This window comes from Bidens hawaiensis, unplaced genomic scaffold (genome assembly GCF_021521415.1).
Source record: "Bidens hawaiensis isolate Kalapana, Puna unplaced genomic scaffold, B.hawaiensis_p1.1 tig00008283_1, whole genome shotgun sequence".
In the NCBI taxonomy this organism is placed as follows: domain Eukaryota; kingdom Viridiplantae; phylum Streptophyta; class Magnoliopsida; order Asterales; family Asteraceae; genus Bidens; species Bidens hawaiensis.
Window position 1 is genome coordinate 893,701 of NW_027491589.1, and position 19,704 is coordinate 913,404.

The 19,704-nt window shown below is 39.3% G+C and overlaps 1 protein-coding gene across 1 annotated transcript; it reads right to left on the reverse strand.

Moving 5' to 3' along the window:
* Positions 1-16,884: 16,884 nt before the first annotated feature.
* On the reverse strand, positions 16,885-19,210 carry LOC143637442 (putative WRKY transcription factor 40). Its single transcript, XM_077104837.1, has 5 exons — positions 19,012-19,210; positions 18,746-18,808; positions 18,318-18,656; positions 17,763-17,879; positions 16,885-17,653 (listed from the first exon to the last, which is right to left on the reverse strand). The coding sequence occupies exons 1-5, from the start codon at positions 19,084-19,086 to the stop codon at positions 17,264-17,266; spliced, it is 984 nt and encodes a 327-aa protein (XP_076960952.1). The 5' UTR covers positions 19,087-19,210; the 3' UTR covers positions 16,885-17,263.
* Positions 19,211-19,704: the final 494 nt, after the last annotated feature.

The window sequence follows — 19,704 nt, forward strand, 5'->3', positions numbered from 1 at the left end:
GTAATTATGTGCATAATAATAAATTAATAATGTTATGATGAGCTCAAGACTACAAGTTAAATTTGGTGTGAAATTAGGATAAAATTTGAATTTAGGGCACGCAATAATAATAATGGTATGGTAATTTTAAGGCTACAAAATTTGTGTATTTATTTGGAATTTTGATGAAACTTGAATTTGGGGCAAGTAGAATTTGGTACATAATAATAGTGGTGTGGTAGTCTTAAGGCTATACGTTTTGTGTATTTGTTTGGAATTTGGATAAGTTTGAGTTTTGAGAAAGTAGAATAATGTACATAATAATAACACTGTGATAATATTAAGGCTACAAGTTTTGTGTATTAGTATGGAATTTTGAATGAATTTGAGTTTAAGGCAAGTAGAATTTTGTACATAATAATAAAATGGTATGAGAATCCTAACGCTACAAGTTTTGTGTATTTGTTTGGAATTTGGATAAAGTTTAGTTTAGGGCAAGTAAACTTTTGTACATAATAGTAAAATGGTATGATAATCTTAGGTTACAAGCTTTGTGTATTAGTATGGAATTTGGATTAACTTTCATACATAATAATAGTATGGTCTTAAGGTTACAAGTTTTGTATATTTATGGAACTTGGATAAAGTTGAATTTAAGGCAGGTAGAATTTTGTACATAATAATGGTATGATGAGCTCAACTCAAGGCTACAAGTTTTGTGTATTTGTTTGGATTTTGGGTGAATTTGAGTTTGGGGCAAGTAGAATTATGTACATGATAATGGTATGATAATCTTAAGGCTACAATTTTTGCATATTTGTTTGGAATTTAGATAAAGTTTAGTTTAGGGCAAATAGACTTTTGTACATAATAATAACAGCATGATAATCTTAAGGCTACAAGTTTTGTGTATTTGTTTGGATTTTTGGTGAATTTGAATTTGGGGAAAGTGGAATTTTGTTTGATTGGATAGGTGATTATGGTAGAATATTGTGTTTTATTGAGTAGCATCTGAAAGATGGTTAGTTGTGGATTTGATTAACTGATGTTAGTCAGATGCTGCATTTGCAGGTGCTATGTATGATGCTGCATAATAAATGGTAGGGTGCTTTACAAAGGGATGATGGCATTAGTAACCCACCAGGTTCAGGTAATTGCTTGCATTTATTACGCTCAGGAGTTAATGTATGAATGAATCCATGACTTTGATATTTTATTGGTTTTGAAGGGTTCATATGCTGCTGAAAATAAGAACATATCCATGACTTTGATATTTTATTGGTTTTGAAGGGTTCATATGCTGCTCCAAGACCTTTATCTTTGAAGAAGGGTATTGAATCAAAGAATTTTTTAGTAGCATTTCCAGTTGTTAAGAGAACAGATATTATTTTTTTGAAGCATAAATCTTGTTTGTGGTAAGTATTTGTGTAGCTGCAAGTGTTGATTTATTTTTTGTTTGTACTCTTCTTTATTTTGTATACTAGCATACTCATATTAAAACAGTGTAAAGGCACCTCTATCTAGGAGGAAACCATTAAAAACCATTAAAAATGGGATAGTTTTGTATGGTTGAAGTATGTTTTGTATGTGAATTGGTTTTAACTATGGTTGATGTTTTTTGCTTAAAAACTATGTTTTGTATGTGAATTGGTTTGATCAATGCATATTTTGGTTGGAATTTATGCATCTTTTTATATGTTTTTTATTTTTTAATAAATATTTGTTATGAAAAAAATACTTGTGCTAATGATAAAGTTGATATAATTCTCTGTTTATTTTCTATGTACCAAACAAGAGAAATGATTCTCAGCTATATTTCTCTACTGAAATCTCTGTACTACCAAACAGAACAGTCAATTCTCATTCTCCAGACCATTTCCCTTTCTCTGCAATTCCATTTCTCTATTCCATTTCTCTACAATTCCATTCTCTGTACCAAACACCCCCCTATATTAATATATCTTACATTGTTTTTCCAAAATTTTGAAGAGATTAAAACAATAAATGGTATGTGTACATGAAATCTTGAATGCTAGAACCAAAGGTTTTCAGTTTTACAAATTAGGTGCTATGATACATGATTATTTCTTTGTCTAGGATGGGGTGTGTGTTGAAGGTAAATAGGGTAAATAGCCCATAAGTTGATAAACCTTTTCAACATGTGTTTCTAGTGGTCATTTTTTTAATTTTATTTATATATATTTTTAAATACTTTTACTTATAATTTTAGTTTCTTTACAAGTAGAGCTGTAGAGGTGTATGTGTGCCGAGTTGTTTGTGAGCTAATTGAGCTCGATCTATTATAAGTATGCTTTAATCAAGACTAAGCAATTTCTAGTCCAGGTTGGTCCGTTTGTTTAATAAAGATTTCAAGCCCCAAGCCTCATATAATGAGCTCAATTAAGCGCACTGGGTTAAACACTAGATTAAATGAGCCGATCGACCCTTTAAAATTGTCATGAGTTGAGTTGGAGAACCTTAAAACTAATTGAACAGAAAACTTGTTTATGTTAAATGAATGGAGTTCTTGTTTAGACAAACTCAAGAATTCAGCTTAAATTGTTTACATCCGACTAATTGCGCTTCAATAAATGGATTTATGAATAATTAAATTTTAAATATTTTAATTTTTGGAAAGTGAGATCTCATTCTTAAGAAAAGAAGATGTTAGTGGTTTAGTGATTAATCAATTTAAAGTTCGAAGCACCTTCATCTAGCATCAAGTGAGCCCAAAAGTCTTGGGTTCATTCAATATTATTGAATTTGAACATATGGGTGGACCTTGATTAGTTATGCACATGGTTGAGCACTTAAGCGTCCATTTGACTCGCGGGTTCTATACGAATTAAGATTATTTATCAAAGTGTAAGAAAAGTGAATTTTAATGTTATATAGGATTTTTTAATGTATATATTTGAAATTATTCCATCAAATAAATAGCCAATCTTTATTAAAGAACAAACAATAATAATCGTGTTTATTTTAAAAAAGTTAGGCTTTATTTAAAACTTGTAAAGTATAGTTGAGCCGGTTTTTTTGTAATCAGCCGCACTCAATATCTCTCAAGCTTATTATAGAGCGTGATTTTGTTGTAGCAGTCCCATTCTATTACCAAATGCAAACCATCGTTTATCACTTTTCGGCAACCTCTTTATTGAAGATAACATTTTTTTCTTCTACTTTCTTCACCCACAAACATACAAACTTTATAGTTTTCTTCTTCTTCTTTGTATTTTATTTCTCTACTAACCCTTTTAAACATTCATTTAGGTTGATTGATAACTACATATATGATGACGGGGGTAGCCCAGAGAATCAATAAAATGGCTTTCATACATTAACGCTAAAAAGGTTAAAAGTTTCGTTTCCCGCCCAAACTTATGTAAACAAGTACCCACGTGCTACAGTACGATGTCAACTCACTATTCAGTATTCACATCACTGTTCCCTCTGAGCAAGGGACATGCTCAGATAAAGTATTATTATTTTAATCATGGACCAGCGGTCCAAAGTTTCCCGCCCATAAAGGTCAACTCTCTAAGCAAACTGGAGGTGATTTAGTTTGTACACTAGACAAAAGGCTTGGTCTCTCCTTCTATATAAAGAGGACTTAGCCATAAACATGAGGACCAACAGATCTGGAGTTAACACATACTCCTTGATCTTCTCTTCTCCCTTAAGGAATATACACTTTGCTTATTCCTTTCTTACTTCACAAACATCATAGCTTCACCAAGAACAACATCCAAGAACCGATTCCAAACATCACGGTTCTGGATCCTCGGTGAACTGTAACAATCAAACAACAAACTAGTGAACCTCCTTCTACGTTTTGCAAATGTAGAGGGACACCACGACCCACGTTAGGTTAACTTGAACCCTTGAAGCCTGTTAGCCTAACCAGTCCATTCACTATCATTGGTCTTATCTTTGTTGTAGCAACAAGTTGGCGCCCACCGTGGGGCTACGCCGCTTACTTTATCATAAAGACCAGTAGTGTAGCCCCATCACCATGTCAGAAGGTGGATCTCCCGGCGAAGTCAACCAAGTGTCAAGAACACCGACACCCAATGCCGGTCAAGAAACTCCGGCGACGACCTCACTTTTTTCCACCCCGGGAGGAACTTCGACGGAACCTTTGTTCCTCGAGTTTTCACCTTTTCGAACTCCAACCCCTTCATGATCCGGAGTTCCTTCTCCCCATGCAGGAGTCACGAACACCCCGGAGTGCGTCGACTTGACGCTGGAAGGGGTATCACGGAATTTTTTGCAACTAAGGCATCTTCTTAACCAACACGTGAGCCTAGAAAGAGAAAATGGGATAAGAATAAGGCTGGAGTATGACGAATCGGAGCCCTCGTTGTCGCTTGAGCGTCCACCTTCCCCTCTAACCAGCTCACGACCTGCTGTTTCTCATTTAGAAGCTGGTCCAAGTGTAACCTGCCAACCTTTTAACCCGTCTCCTTACACCTATGGGAGACCAAGCCCAACGGCTTTCCCTTTGTTCACTTCACAACCCCTTGGGCACGAGACCACTCTCGACCAAATATGGCAGTCACCGGCTTCAAGTGTTCCTCCTACAGCCACTACATGGGAGCAGGCCATGTCGGTCTTGCCCTTGGCTCGAAGTGCTGCGATGAGCACTCCCATGGGAGCGAATCAAACAGCAGCAACTCCTGAAAGCCTTCAAGGCTTTAACCTGATACCTCAGATGATGGCTCAAATGATGGCACATTTTCCTTGGACCCAGATCATCAACCAAGCGCTGGGTACCCACCAAGGAACGACAAGTCACAATCCCGTTAACAGGCTAGATGAAGACCTTGAAAAACCCTACAAGCCCGGTAACCTATCTTGTTTTTCTCAATAAATTGCCGATTATGATTTTCAAACAAAAATCAAGATGACACCTCATATAAAAACATACGATGGGACCGAGGATCCCGAAGACCACCTCCAGGTCTTCTCCGATGCAGCCAGGATCGAAAAGTGGTCACATGCTGAATGTTGTTTAATGTTCATGCAAACACTTGTCGGATCGGCCAGGATATGGTTCAACGACCTTCCTACTCAAAGCGTTCGAAGCTTCGATGATCTGAGCAAAGGATTCTTGGAAAACTTTTCACAACAAAGAAGGTACGTCAAGGATGCCACGGTCATTTTTCATTTAAAACAAAAAGGATGACGAAGGCCTTCGAGATTTCATCGAAAGGTACAAAAAAGGAGGGTTGACATATGTGGGGGCTGAAGCTCATATCCGAGGCGAAGAGGCCGTTGATTTCAAAGAACAAGAAAAAGAGCTCCTAGTTGGCAAGGCAACAGCCCCAACCGAAAGAAAGGGAACTACAATCCCTATGATAAATATCCAAGGAGCTCAGATCAACGAAGGCCTGAAGGTCGGAACCCTCCAAGCAGGGAAAAGACTGTGAACTTCACAGCCTTAACCAAAACCGCTCAGGAGATCCTTGCCACCGAAGAAGTGAAGCACAACTTTCGACCTCCTCGACCCCTGCCCAAAAGCAAGAAGAACGAAAACTCCACCCAGTTCTGTGAGTTCCACGAAGAAAAAGGTCACCACACAAACGATTGCTTTCAACTCAAAAGAAGAATTGAGGAAGCTGTCAAGTCTGGAGAATTGGCTCATTTGGTGAAAGGGGTCAAAGACAAGATGGCTGAAAGAAAAAGAAAAGAGGTGAATATGGTGAATATAGACCAAGGTGTTCCACACAAACGACAACGCTTGGAAGCTTGGGAGCTTCAATGCGTCTGCTTCCCACTACCTCAAGGTAACTTACTCTCAAACCCTTTTGTAGTAGCAGCGGTCGTGGGAACACTCAACACAAGCAAAGCCTACACCGACACAAGGGCGGCCACAGAGATCATGTATGAAGGGTTCTTCAACCGACTAAGTAAGGAAGAGCATTCAAGGCTTCAACACTCCGGACGTCTATAAAAGGTATCGCCGATATACCCTTGAAGCCTTTAGGCCAACTAACCCTTGATGTCTGTTTTAGTGAAGGCAGGATGAAGAATATCAAACCACTCACTTTTGTGGTTATCGACACACCTTCCAGCTATGATGTAATCATAGGAAGGCCAAGTCAATGTGTGTTCAACATGGCTGCTTTGGTTGGTCAAGGTGCTGTGAAGTTTCCCACCGACATGGGAATTGCAACCCTTCAACCCACACAAGAGGTGTACACGGTTGAAGGGGAAAGTTCAAAGAATAAAGACGAAGAGCAAGGCTTAATCATAAACCCCAAGTACCTTGAACAAAAGGTACGGGTAAACACAAGCCTTTCGGAAGAAACACTTTCACACCTTGAAAAGCTGTTGATAAACTATAGCGATGTCTTTGCTTGGTGCCCGGAAGACATGACAGGCATCCCTCGAAACATTGCAGAACATGAGCTGAAAATACCTCCCGATGTCAAGCCTGTTGTCCAAAAGAAACGGAGCCTAGCTCCTGAAAGAAGGCTGGCAACATGTCAAGAGGTTGAAAAGCTTGTACAAGCGGGGATCCTACGTGAGGTCAAGTACCAATCTTGGGTGGCTAATCCAGTCATGGTCCGAAAGCCTGACAAGTCTTGGAGGATGTGCATCGACTTCAAAGACTTAAACAAAGCATGTCCAAAGGATTACTTGTAACACCCCGCCCCTCGCACCACCAATATTGTCCGCTTTGCCCACGAAGAGCTCACGGATTTGTTTTTGGTTGCCCAAAACGCGTTGGTGATGTTAAGAGGCAGGACATTACTTATGAACCAATGATCTCTCTTGTCCACGGCCGATGTGGGATAGCCTAAGAGTGGGACGATGTTGTGTTTGCCAAGGGTGTTACAAACAACCCCCCTTTGGACTCATCGTCCTCGATGAGGCATGTCCCATCATTACGAACGGCACAAGAGTGGCTTTGATACCACCTGTAACACCCCGCCCCTCGCACCACCAATATTGTCCGCTTTGCCCACGAAGAGCTCACGGATTTGTTTTTGGTTGCCCAAAACGCGTTGGTGATGTTAAGAGCAGGACGTTACTTATGAACCAATGATCTCTCTTGTCCACGGCCGATGTGGGATAGCCTAAGAGTGGGACGATGTTGTGTTTGTCAAGGGTGTTACATTACTATCCCTCACCCGAGATGGACCTCAAGGTTGACTCTTTAACCGGCCATCCCTTTAAGTGTTTTCTCGACGCTTACAAGGGTTACCATCAAATTCTCATGAAAGTGGAAGATGAAGAAAAAACTGCTTTCCACACGGACAAGGGTATTTTCTGTTATCAAAAGATGCCTTTTGGCCTACGAAATGCCGGTGCAACCTACCAACGATTGATCGACAAAGCATTTGCTAGCTAAATTAGCATAAACTTGGAAGCTTATGTTGATGATCTGGTAATCAAAAGCAAAACTGAGCATCAAATGCTTGAAGACATACAAGAAACCTTCCAAAACTTAAGGAAGATCAACATGAATCTTAACCCCGGAAAATGCTCATTCGGGTTTGAAGCAGGAAAGTTTTTGGGACACATCGTGGGGAAGAAAAGCATAAAAGCTAATCCCAACAAAGTCAGGGCTGTTCTTGAAACTAAATCTCCACAAAACAAAAAAGAAGTGGAAAGTCTGAATGGAAGGCTTGCAGCCTTGAAGCGTTTTACCTCTAAGCTTGCTGAAAAGTCCCTACCCTTTTCAAAACACTGAAGGGTTGCACCAACAAGAAAGATTTAAGGTGGACGGAAGAAGCAGAAGAAGCCTTCAGCCAAATGTAGCAACACTTGGCTTCACTTCCAGCTATTGCAGCCCCTGAAACAGGAGAACTGATCTCTGTCTGTCTCTCAGTCGCTGAAGAAGCATTAAGCACGGTTCAAACCATCGAACGAGACAAAGTTCAGGTACCCGTTTATTTATTTAGTAAGACACTAAAACTGGCAGAGGTCAAATACCCTCCTTTGGAAAAACTTTCCCTGGCCTTAATTCAAATGGCCAGAAGGCTTCGAAGGTACTTTCAAGCACACCCTATACAAGTGGTCACTAACCAACCCATCAAAAGTGTGCTTGAAAAACCAGAAAATTCAGGCCGATTGGCCAAATGGGTTGTGGAACTAGGTGAACATAACATCACCTATGTCCCAAGAAAAGCTATCAAAGCCCAAGTCTTGGCGGACTTCATTGTAGAAATTCCAAAGCAAGTCATTCCTGAAATACATACAACTGCCACTGAACCTTCTGACCCTGAAGCCTGGAAGCTTTTTACCGATGGATCTTCCAGCATCGAAGGGTCAGGGGCTGGGCTTGTTTTAATCAACCCCGAAGGGTTAGAATTTACATATGCTCTTCGACTTGAATTTCAGACCACCAACCACGAAGTTGAATATGAAGCATTGATCGCTGGTCTGAAGATTGCCAAAGAAATGAAGATCCAAAAGCTACAAGTCTTCACAGACTCATTGCTTGTTTCAAGTCAAGTCAATGATAGCTATGTAGCCAAAGAGCTGATGACCGTCGTTTGAGTCAATCAAAAACCTAATTATTCTAAATAGTTAGAGCAAGTAGGGTATCATATCACAAAGAGTATGTGATCAATGTATTCGTGTAATAGATGTCTAATTATGAAGTGACTGGTTTTTAGTACTGATCACACAAGCAATTTTTAGTAAATGTAGAGAACTAAGCAATGAACAAGTAAACGAATTTCAAACAGTTAACAAATCAAATCACGCCCGGGAATTCAAGTAAGCAACCAACAGTATCTCATGCAACCTAACAGATTAATTATTAACGATTAACTGAAAACCGATCAATCAGACAAAACTTTAGACATCAACAATTACTTTACACACGACACTGGTTATCAAACAGTCCTTGCCAGTGTGACTCAGTTAAGGGTAATTGTATGTTTTATCGTATTCAATCTAACCAAACAGTTATATGACTAATTATCTAGTAACTGGTAACAGATCGTTCAGACCAACGTAAACCTAAACCGACCGAACACACAGAAATACCAAACATCAATAATCATATATCAATCATAAATAATAATACACAAGCGTTCTTAATCACATGAGAAAAATTGTAAAGGTTACAAACTATACATCCCGGGTGCGATTCTAGGAGATTAGCCGAGCCTTGACAACATTGGATCTTCAATGCGGATGATATGAATCATATGTAGGGACTTGGCACGATCTATGGTGGTGGAAATTGCCTCTAGGAGCTGCTGGAAATCGCCTCTAGCCGCCAAGAATGAGATGGAATGAAAGATAGGTCAAAATGCAGCCAAAAACCCTTTTAAATATGCTGTTACGAACTCCGGACCGTGGCCCACGGTCTCCACCGTGGGTCACGGTGGCTGCCTGGCCAGACTGGACCGTGGCCCACGGTCCAACCATGGGTTACGGTGGCTTCACCGTGGGTCAGAGGCCACGGTACGGTGGCTTCTGTCCGATTTTGGGCTGGGTTGACCGTGGGCCACGGTGGGACACTTACCCAAAATCTTGTTTTCTTCATATCTTTCTCGTTTCAACTCCGTTTTCTTCGCCGTTTTCGCCCACATTCTCGTAATTTCATCCTTTATCTCATCATACTCTGGGAGCTGACTTTAAACCAACTTCTTTAGCGGCTCCGATCTTCCCGAAATATCATTCCATACTCGTACAAGTCTCCAATTTAGCATCTTTAACAAACAATGACCTAAAATACAAAATCACGTATGAAGTACCAAAGTTCCTACAATAAACGATTAAAACTAATAAATAAACGAACTAAAACGCATACAAATTAACCAACCATCAAGAGCCCAACATGAAAAAGTACCGTGAAAAGGCAAAAGGGTTGATGACTACGTTTCAAGAATGCACCATCAAACAAGTCCCAAGATCACAAAACAAAAGAGCCGATGCCCTGAGCAAAATAGCATCCCTCACATTTGCACATCTCACCAAGAAAGTATTGGTGGAAGTGTTGAAAACTCATTCAATTCAAGAATTGGAGGTTCAAGATGTAATCACTGAAGAAGGTCCCAATTGGATGACTCCCATAGAAAAGTTCCTCAAAAATGGTGAGTTACCTTTGGACCAGACGGAGGCTGAAAGGGTTCGAATCAAATCCAGACAGTATGTGTTGCAAGGAGAAATCCTTTATAAAAAGGCCTACATTGCACCACTACTGACATGTGTGGGCCCCGAACAAAGTCAATATCTGATCAAAGAGGTTCACGAGGGGATATGTGGAGCTCATTTTGGGCCAAGAATGGTGGTTGCAAAATTGATGAACCTCGGATACTTCTGGCCCACAATGCACCGAGATGCAACAGAGCAACTCAAGAAATGTGAAGCTTGTCAAATTCATGCACCGGTTCCCAAAAGCCCTAAACACGATCTAGTCCCCATCTCCTAGGCTTGGCCCTTTCACAAGTGGGGAATGGATATTGTTGGTCCATTCCCACCAGCCAAGAGTGGGGTAAAATTTTTGTTAGTAGCCGTGGACTACTTCACCAAGTGGCCTGAAGTCAAACCACTTGCAAAAATAACGGGCAAACAAGTCATTGACTTCGTGTGGGAAAGCATCATTTGTCGCTATGGGTTGGCAGGAGTATTGGTCACGGATAATGGGAAACAGTTTGCTGAGAAGCCTTTTAGCACATGGTGCAAAGAATTCAGAATCACTCAAGTGTTCAGCTCAGTCGCATACCCACAATCCAACGGCCAAGTTGAAAGAACAAGCAGGCCATCGTGGAAGGAATCAAAACAAGGCTGGGAAGGCACAACAACAATTGGCTTGAAGAACTCCCAAACGTTCTATGGGCGATAAGAACAACCGAGAAGACAAGCCACAAACGAACGCCTTACAGCCTAGTGTTCGGATCGGAAGCCGTAATCCCAGCCGAAGTCGGAGTTGTGACTCAAAGAACACTCAACAAGGACCTCAAATCAAACAACAATGAGACCATGTTGAATTTGCAACTCCTTGAATAAATTCATGATCAAGCCGCAATACAAGAGGCTAAGTACAAGCAAAAAATGGAAGCTTATTACAATGCAAGAGTGAAACATGAACGTTTCCAAGCGTGGCGACCTTGTACTCCGAAACAACGAGGCCATTAAGAAAGAAAATCAAGGAAAACTCGGCCCAAAGTGGGAAGGACCATACACAATCCTTGAAGCTCACAAGGGTGGATCCTACAAGCTGGCCGACACTGAAGGCAAAAAGCTTCTAAGACACTGGAACCGCAAAACCCTTAAAAGGTTCCATGCCTAGTCAAAATGAAAAATGTATTTCAAGAGATGTATAATTCCCCTTTTTGTAAAAAACAACCTCTTGAATGAATGATGATTTTTTTGTCATATCTTGTCTTCACTATCCTATAATCAGGTTGAGAACCTAGCAAGAAATTCTATGGCAAGGGTCATGTAAGGGGATGAGCTCCCAGGCCACATCGCTCAATAGGTTCAAGGGTTAAATGGACCTATATAAGGGGTGAGTTCCTATATCAATCCAACTCCATGAGACTTAGAAAATTTTTCAACTAAAACTTGTCTCATAGAAAGGTCTGAACAGCCTACACCAATTCGTTCCTTAAACTTAGAAAAAGTTTACGAAACAAAAACATACACTAAGTAGTGATACAAAGGATAGACAACATGTGCTTTTTATCTAATGAAGCATTGAAGCTAAAGTGACTGCAACACTAAAACTTCTTAAGGAAAGTTAGCTAAAAACACATCAAACTAACAAGACAAGCAACCAAAACACAAATGCCTAAACATCACAGTTCATAAACAAGGCCACTCCAAGGCCATAACTAACAACATTTATAATAAGACAATTAAGGCTAAACAAGGAAATCACAAGGATTCCCAAGAAATTGTTCAAAGGGCCAAAAAGGCTAAACACAACCACAAAGCAGACACTTTAAGAGTTTCATGCCAAACCTACATTGTTTAAGATTACATAACATTGTTTAACGGTGCTAAGAAAGCTACGAATCAAGTGTTTAAACATCATAAACAGGCTTTGAAGTACTAGCCTTACCACCTTTAGCCTTCTTGGACTTCTTGACTTGCGGGCCAACATCAGCAACAGCCGAGCCTTCGAGGCTTGCCACATGAGATCCGTCGCTACCCCCAGATAAAGTTTCTTCACTATCACCAGAACGGGAGCGCTTCTTCGACAAGGACTCAAGCACCTCTTTAACAACTTTCTCATCGAGGCCGGCTGGTTTCAGACCCTGCAACACAGAAAGAGGCTTACCAAAGCATGATGAAACTTCACCCACATAAGGGAAAGTGAGCCTTTCCATTTGCACGAACTGAATCCATGAAGAGCTTGTAAGCTTCACGGTTGAACAGGGGTGACTTCTCCATAGGTTGGCCAGACTCCTGATAACCAAAGCCAGCAACGAAGCCCAAATGCTTACCATGGGCCAACAGCTTTGTATACACATCGCCCAACACCGAGTTGAATTCATTAGAATGAAGCAAGTAAGTCACAACCTGTTGAAACCCGTGCTCAATCAGCCACTTGTTCTCGTCAGAGGTCTGGGTGACTGAAGCCTTCAAGCCTTCTTTCTCCATCTCAGAGGCTTTCCTCTGCACCTCAAAGGGTTCCCGGTCAGCATCTAACTTAGCCCTGTCGGCCTCCATGGCTTTCTTCAACCCTGCCAACTCAATCTCATGGCCGCGAGACAATTCATCAATCTTCTTAACATAACCTTCCTCTTTCTTCGAAAAACCTTCAATCTCCTTCTTCATCTCCATCATGGAAGCTTTCATTCCCTCCTTCTTCTTGGAAAAATCCTCATACTCCTGCATCCCCTTTCTAAAACGAGTCACACCCTCTGCCAAAAGGGTAGAAAGGTTGCAAGAACTCAGGATCAGCTTCGACAGCATGGAATCACCTTCCATACCAGAAATAGTCTCACGAACTCCAGGAGGAGCAAAGTTGGCTAACACATCAGCACAAACTTCCGGATTCTTGAAGCTATCACCAACCTTCACGTTCCACTCCGGCACATAGATCGCATCCCCATCCAACCCTTGAACAATCGGCATCACAACCTTCTTGCCAGTCGACTTCTTCTTCTTGGAAACAACCAATCCCTGCTCTTTTTCCACTTCCACACTCGGACCTTGATGTTCGACAACCAAAGCATTGTCACTAACATCAACCGGCTCATGAGAAGACGACTGACCAGAAGACTTCAACAAACGCCGTGTAGAACGACGAGTGGAAGCCTTGGGACCAGCAACCTTGGTGAACCCTTTAACGTTCGGCACTCCCACATACTCAGTATCTTCAAAACGACCCTCTTTCCCTCGAACCACCGAATCCTCCCCAACAACAGCTGCATCATCAGTGAACCCAACATCCGAGGTATCATCACTTTTTAAGAAATCCAAAGCCGACATAACTGCAAAAATAAAAGGAAACCTATTAGCAAACATATCAACAAAATAAAGCAAATACGGGACAAACAAATGCATACCCTTATTATCCCTCATAAGCACGGGATCCCGATTAGGCTTATCCCACAATTTGGTTATTCCTAACAACACAAGAAGATGTTCGGGAAGATGGCGAAGACGTGATGGACACTTTCTAATTGATTTCAAAAAAGCCTCATTTAACTCCGATTCGGCTGGCTCCGGTTCATTTAGAACAGCCTCGGGTTGTCTCCAAACGGGTTTAAATGGAAGGATAGAATCGGAAACAAAGAAAAAACGGTCCTTCCAAGAACCGAGGGTTGTAACCGTCGAAGAAACCAAACATGTGTCAACCTGTGTGTGTTCAAACGTGTACCAATCGCCGTTTTTCGCTAAGCGAAAGAAACGGTGAAAACTCAACAATGAAGGGTCATAATCTAGGGCTTTACATAAAACTTCAAAGTGTGAAACTCTAGCAAGCCCTAAAGGATGAATCTGTCCGACTGACACACGATAATATTACAAAACATTCAAAACAAAGATTGAAAACGGATGCTGGAGATTCGAAAACTCAAAGTGACGGCAATAAAGGGCAATGAAGCCTGCCGAACAACGATCGATTAAAGAATCGACCGGCAGAGCAATCGGTTTATACTTTAACCCTATTCCCCATTCAATACAAAACGACTCAACCTCTTCTTGGGTCAATCGGGAAAAACTGACCGAAAGGTCTTTCTTAGCAACCATAATTTTGAAGGAAAGATGAAGGATCGAGACTAACCTGATAAAGGATTGAAAGAAACTTGAATATTGTGGAACTTTAAAACAAAAATGAAGGAGAAGGAACAATTATGCTCATTATTAAGGAGCAGTTATTGGGAACCGCAACCTGCAGTTACCATCACATCAACTGTTTTGTCAAAATTTCAAAAAATAACCAAAACTGAACAAAGCCTCGAAGCCTACAAGCCTCTAAGCTTTAAGCAATAAACAAAATGAGTGCAAAAGTCAGAAGCCCTTGAGCTTAACTCTCAAATCCCTCTGACTTGGGGGGCTGATGACGGGGGTAGCCCAGGGAATCAATAAAATAGCTTCCACACATTAACGCTAAAAAGGTTAAAAGGTTAAAAGCTTCGTTTCCCGCCCCAACTTATGTAAACAAGTACCCACGTGCTACAGTACGATGTCAACTCACTATTCAGTATTCACATCACTGTTACCTCTGAGCAAGGGACATGCTCAGATAAAGTATTATTTTTTTAATCATGGACTAGCGGTCCAAAGTTTCCCGTCCATAAAGGTCAACTCTCTAAGCAAACTGGAGGTGATTTAGTTTGTACACTAGACAAAAGGCTTGGTCTCTCCTTCTATATAAAGAGGACTTAGCCATAAACATGAGGACCAACAGATCTGGAGTTAACACATACTCCTTGATCTTCTCTTCTCCCTTAAGGAATATACACTTTGCTTATTCCTTTCTTACTTCACAAACATCATAGCTTCACCAAGAACATCCAAGAACCGATTCCAAACATCACGGTTCTGGATCCTCGGTGAACTGTAACAATCAAACAACAAACTAGTGAACCTCCTTCTACGTTTTGCAAATGTAGAGGGACACCACGACCCGCGTTAGGTTAACTTGAACCCTTGAAGCCTGTTAGCCTAACCAGTCCATTCACTATCATTGGTCTTATCTTTGTTGTAGCAACAATATACAAATATAGCATTAGCATAACATGTTATTTAGTTTATTTAGTCTCCACTTACTCATACAATTTCCATTTGCTAATTATACAAATACCAATACTTTTATATGTATTCGCAAATTTCATCGATGTTAGGACATGAAATATTCAAACTTAAGTAAACTATTGAAGAAAAAAGAATACTTCAGAAGTTTAGCTTTGCTTTTGATCAAGTAAAAACTTCTAAAAAAAATCTTTTAAAAGACACTTAACTAACTCAGAAGCTTTTGGTAAGTTTCTAAACTTTCAAGAATTTATTTTTCTCTTGTTGAAGTGCGAATTATCTAAATTTCATCGACTAAAATCCATCATCATCTGATGTCGCTTAACAAGACGTCCTACCTTTAGAAGTACGAATTATAAGGTGTTAAACCGTCAACGAGTGTCAAACTGATCGTGACACAACATCTATGCAACTTGGCTGTTTAGAGAAGAGAAGATGAAGTGTCAAATTGTCAATGAGTCACTAGTTTAGTTACTAGGCATGGTAGTGGGTTGATTACAACTTTTCAGAAATGATAAATAGGCCCTTAGACTTCAACACACTATTTTAACAACTTTGGCCCTTCCAACTTTCTTCAATTCTTCTGAGCATTTATAATTCTTTCTTATACGCCGACAACATCCTTTAATTATCACCTCAACACTTTTGTTTCACTCACGAAAAATGATGTGTTACAAGAATCTAGGGTAAAGTCACTCTAAAAAGACAGCATAAAATATTATATGAGCAAAAATATAATTATGGCCTAAGGATGACAATAGGTCGGGTTTAGGATCGGTTTAGATAACACTAACTGCATACTTGACTATAAAAGCTAGTCCTAAACCCGGCGTAAAACCGTCACGTATCGAGTATATTATATACCATATATACATAATATAAACTGGCTTAGTAGTAATAGAAGTATAATTGGGTATTTATATACCGAACATACTTGACACAAATAGAAAACAAAAAACGAAAACAAAAAAGAGAAAATTATGTTAGGCATATAATCAGGTAAACAAGTACATGTTATCGGGTAAATGTGTATATTACCGATTCCCATACTCATCCCATTGCTACAAAAAGAAGTTAATAATAAAAAGTAATATGCTCTATTTCCAGACCTTATACATGTCCCAAATGTTTCGATATTTTCATTTGATTTGGTTTTATTGCCATCCGCATATCAGCCAATAAGAAATGGTATTAGATTGACAAGTGGAGATAATATTGACAAGTGAACACGTTCAAAGAACTAGGGTTTCAACTACTTGCACATAAACAACAAAAGGGGGTCAAGGAATGAACGCTTGAACAATGGTGAAATGAGACCAAGAGCACAATGATGTTGGCGAGGAATATGGGCATTGTTACATCTAGACGAGGTGGTCACTAGCTAAATTTATACCGAAGTAGGGGTGGCCCCATCGTTGACTAGTGTTTAGAAAAGTATGTTGATCGATAAAGAAGCCGGAACATGTGACGGAAGTCTTTGGGAATTTTATATTTTAGCATTGTTGGTATCGTAAAATAGATAATCTAACATGAATTTGATAACTTTTCAATGTTTGTTAGTAATAAGAAGATATCGTGTTACAGTTTATTACCAAGGATCAAATCGAAATATAAAAAGAAAGGATGAAAACATCAAATAGGTGGAATATTATATGAGAAAAGTATTCGACTCGTTAACATCGATCACATCTCTCTTTAAGAGACGTTTGATAATATATCCAACAAGAAACCTCTCAAAATGAAAATTGTATTGTTTATCTTGAACAATAAAGCATGTGAAAGTGTTGCACATTAAATTGTTCATAATGAATTCAAGGACCACTTTGAAGCTATTGACAGATTGGACCACGAAAAGGGTCATATAGTGGATAACTTTTCCACGTGAAAGACATAACAATAATAATAACAATAACGTCCCAAGGGCTTTCATGGTTTGAGCCAAATCCCGTTAAAATTGGAACCAAATTAACCAACCACCACAACTTGTGTACAAGTGTACAACTCTCAAATCACCTCGAAGCTTCCCACCACTAGCACTTTCTTTGTATTCTTTAACCATGTGATATATATACATCATGCATGATCTCATCAACAGCTTCAAGCTAGCTAACTACCACTTTTGTGACTGATTTTGTTGAACCATTCTACCCGATATTGCTGCAGCTAATGCTGCTTTAAAGCTAGGATCTTTTGTCAATGAAGATGCCATTTGGTCTACCAAAAATTGTTGAAATTCCGGTGTGTCAACTCTTCGGTTACCACCAACCTTGGGTTCGTCACATGGGTTAGGCTGTGGTTTTGGTGGGGTGGTTAGGTCAAGGGTGATGGTGGGTCCCGATGAACCGATTGATGCTGAGCATGGGACTGACCCTAGTGTTGTGGTTGCAACCGTTCGAGACAAGCCGGAACCCGCTTGCTCTTGTTTCGATTGGTTTGGATGGTTGTGCTCTCCTTCATAAGTTGCCACCAAGATTGATTGATCCTCAACACTTCTTTGAACCTAAAGTAAACAAGATTGAACATTAAAACAAACGATATCTTTGTATGATACATATGTCACATGGTTAAAGAATACAATCATATATACACTATTAGGTGGTTTCTCTTACCTTCTTTTTGACTGGGCAGCTTGGAGCATGAGAGCATTTGAAATAAGCTCTAGGAGAAGGGTTGTCTCTTGTGACCTTTTGCCCATATTTCCTCCATTGGTATCCATCTTTCACCAACTGTTGACATACAATATAACATATACATTTAGAGATCTATGCAAACACAATATTTAACATATAACATTTAACCTTCAAGGATGGTGTAGTGGTAATTACTTGTCTAAAAAAGGTATATGTTAATCTTATGGATAATATCTTAAAGGTCACTCACTGGGATTTACCTGATTCCGTTAGTTAACAGGTTAATAACTTCGTGGTCACATGACTTTTCTGATAACAAGTTTTATGGCTAAAATAAACTATGATCTTTAACTTGTACTTTGTAAGCATAAGTTTTTGTATCTATCTTTGCTATAATCGTTAAGCATGTCAACATCTTGATGATGCAATAAATACTATCCAAAAAACCGAATATTTCTATTGTAAGTACCCTTAATTAACTCTTTATCCTTAACAAAACTTGTAACATGTATAGATGGAATCGAGAGGACTTACGAGGCCGGTATCGGACGCTTCAGTACGAACACAAACTCTAGAAATCTTGGCCTTGATGTGTTGTTCTTGTCTTGGTTTCTTGCAAGAGTCCTCATCACTTGAACTGCTCTCAGAAGCTCCTCTCTCATTGTTGATAATATTCTGATTATTAATGGTGTTTTCTAGCTTTCGTTTCTTCGAGTTGTTGGTGCTATCGGGTGGTGTCGGATTGTTATTCTTGATCTCAGTTAAATGTTTATGCAAAGCATTATAGTTCTCACACACATCTGTCAACATCTCTGTCAGCTTCTTGTTTTCAGCACTCACCCTATTCAATTCTTCCACCAAAGCACTAGCTGCCTGATAACATACAATAGTCCTAACAAAGTTAGAAAGAAAGATACATCTAGCTAGAGAGAGAATAACCCATAAGTTAAAATGGTATATACCTCATCCTTTACAGACGGCATCTTCAATCCAAGCTCAATGAAGTTGCTTTGAGCTTCTTGTTTCTGTGAGTCAAAATCAAGAAATCTTGTAAGCTAAAGACATTCACATATGCTATGGGATCCTGAGAGAACTCTTCTAGAGAGAGAACTGGTTACTGCATCATATATATACAGTACAGGTATATATTATGTACCTATACTGTATATACTATGCTGTAAGAATGAGTTCTCTCATGATCCTGTGTAAACTGTAAGGACGTACTTACAGGAACTAGAGAGAGGAAGTGTTTAGGATTTGTATTAAGATCCAAAGAGGTATCAACCAGGCTTGTGTATTCCATTGAAAGAATATTCTTGAAAAAATAAACCCTTTTTGTAGTAGATTAATGATCTTGTAGTAGAAAGATATAGAGGTAGAGATAGAAAGATGAGAGGGGGTGAACTGGAGAACTGAATAAAAGGAAAGAGTAGAATATATAGACAAGGTGAGAAGTTCAAGTTGAGAAGGAAGTAAAGAGGAAGGTGACTTGCTACAGATATTATTATGGTCAAGATCAAGATATGGTATATTTTAATTATTAAGTCTTCCAAATAGCCTCTCATTTGTATTACATATACTTTTTTATTTTATAACAAACGTTTGGTATTTGTCTTCTAGCATTTAATTTGATTATAATACGGTCAAGGTTATACCTTTAAATCTTTTTTTGTTTCTTACTGTAGTACTAGTCAAACAAATCAATCTTTAAATCAATCTCGTAGAAAACAACCGATACTACATTTACCACATGTATTAATTAAATTATATTATTAATTAAGTTATATTACAAATTAAGACAGAGGTATTTGGCGAGAAATAATTAACTAATTAATTTTGGTTTAAATTCAGGTTACAATTTCTGTAACAAAATTTGTAGATAAAATTCCTGTAGCAGAGCTTGTATATAAATTATGTGGCC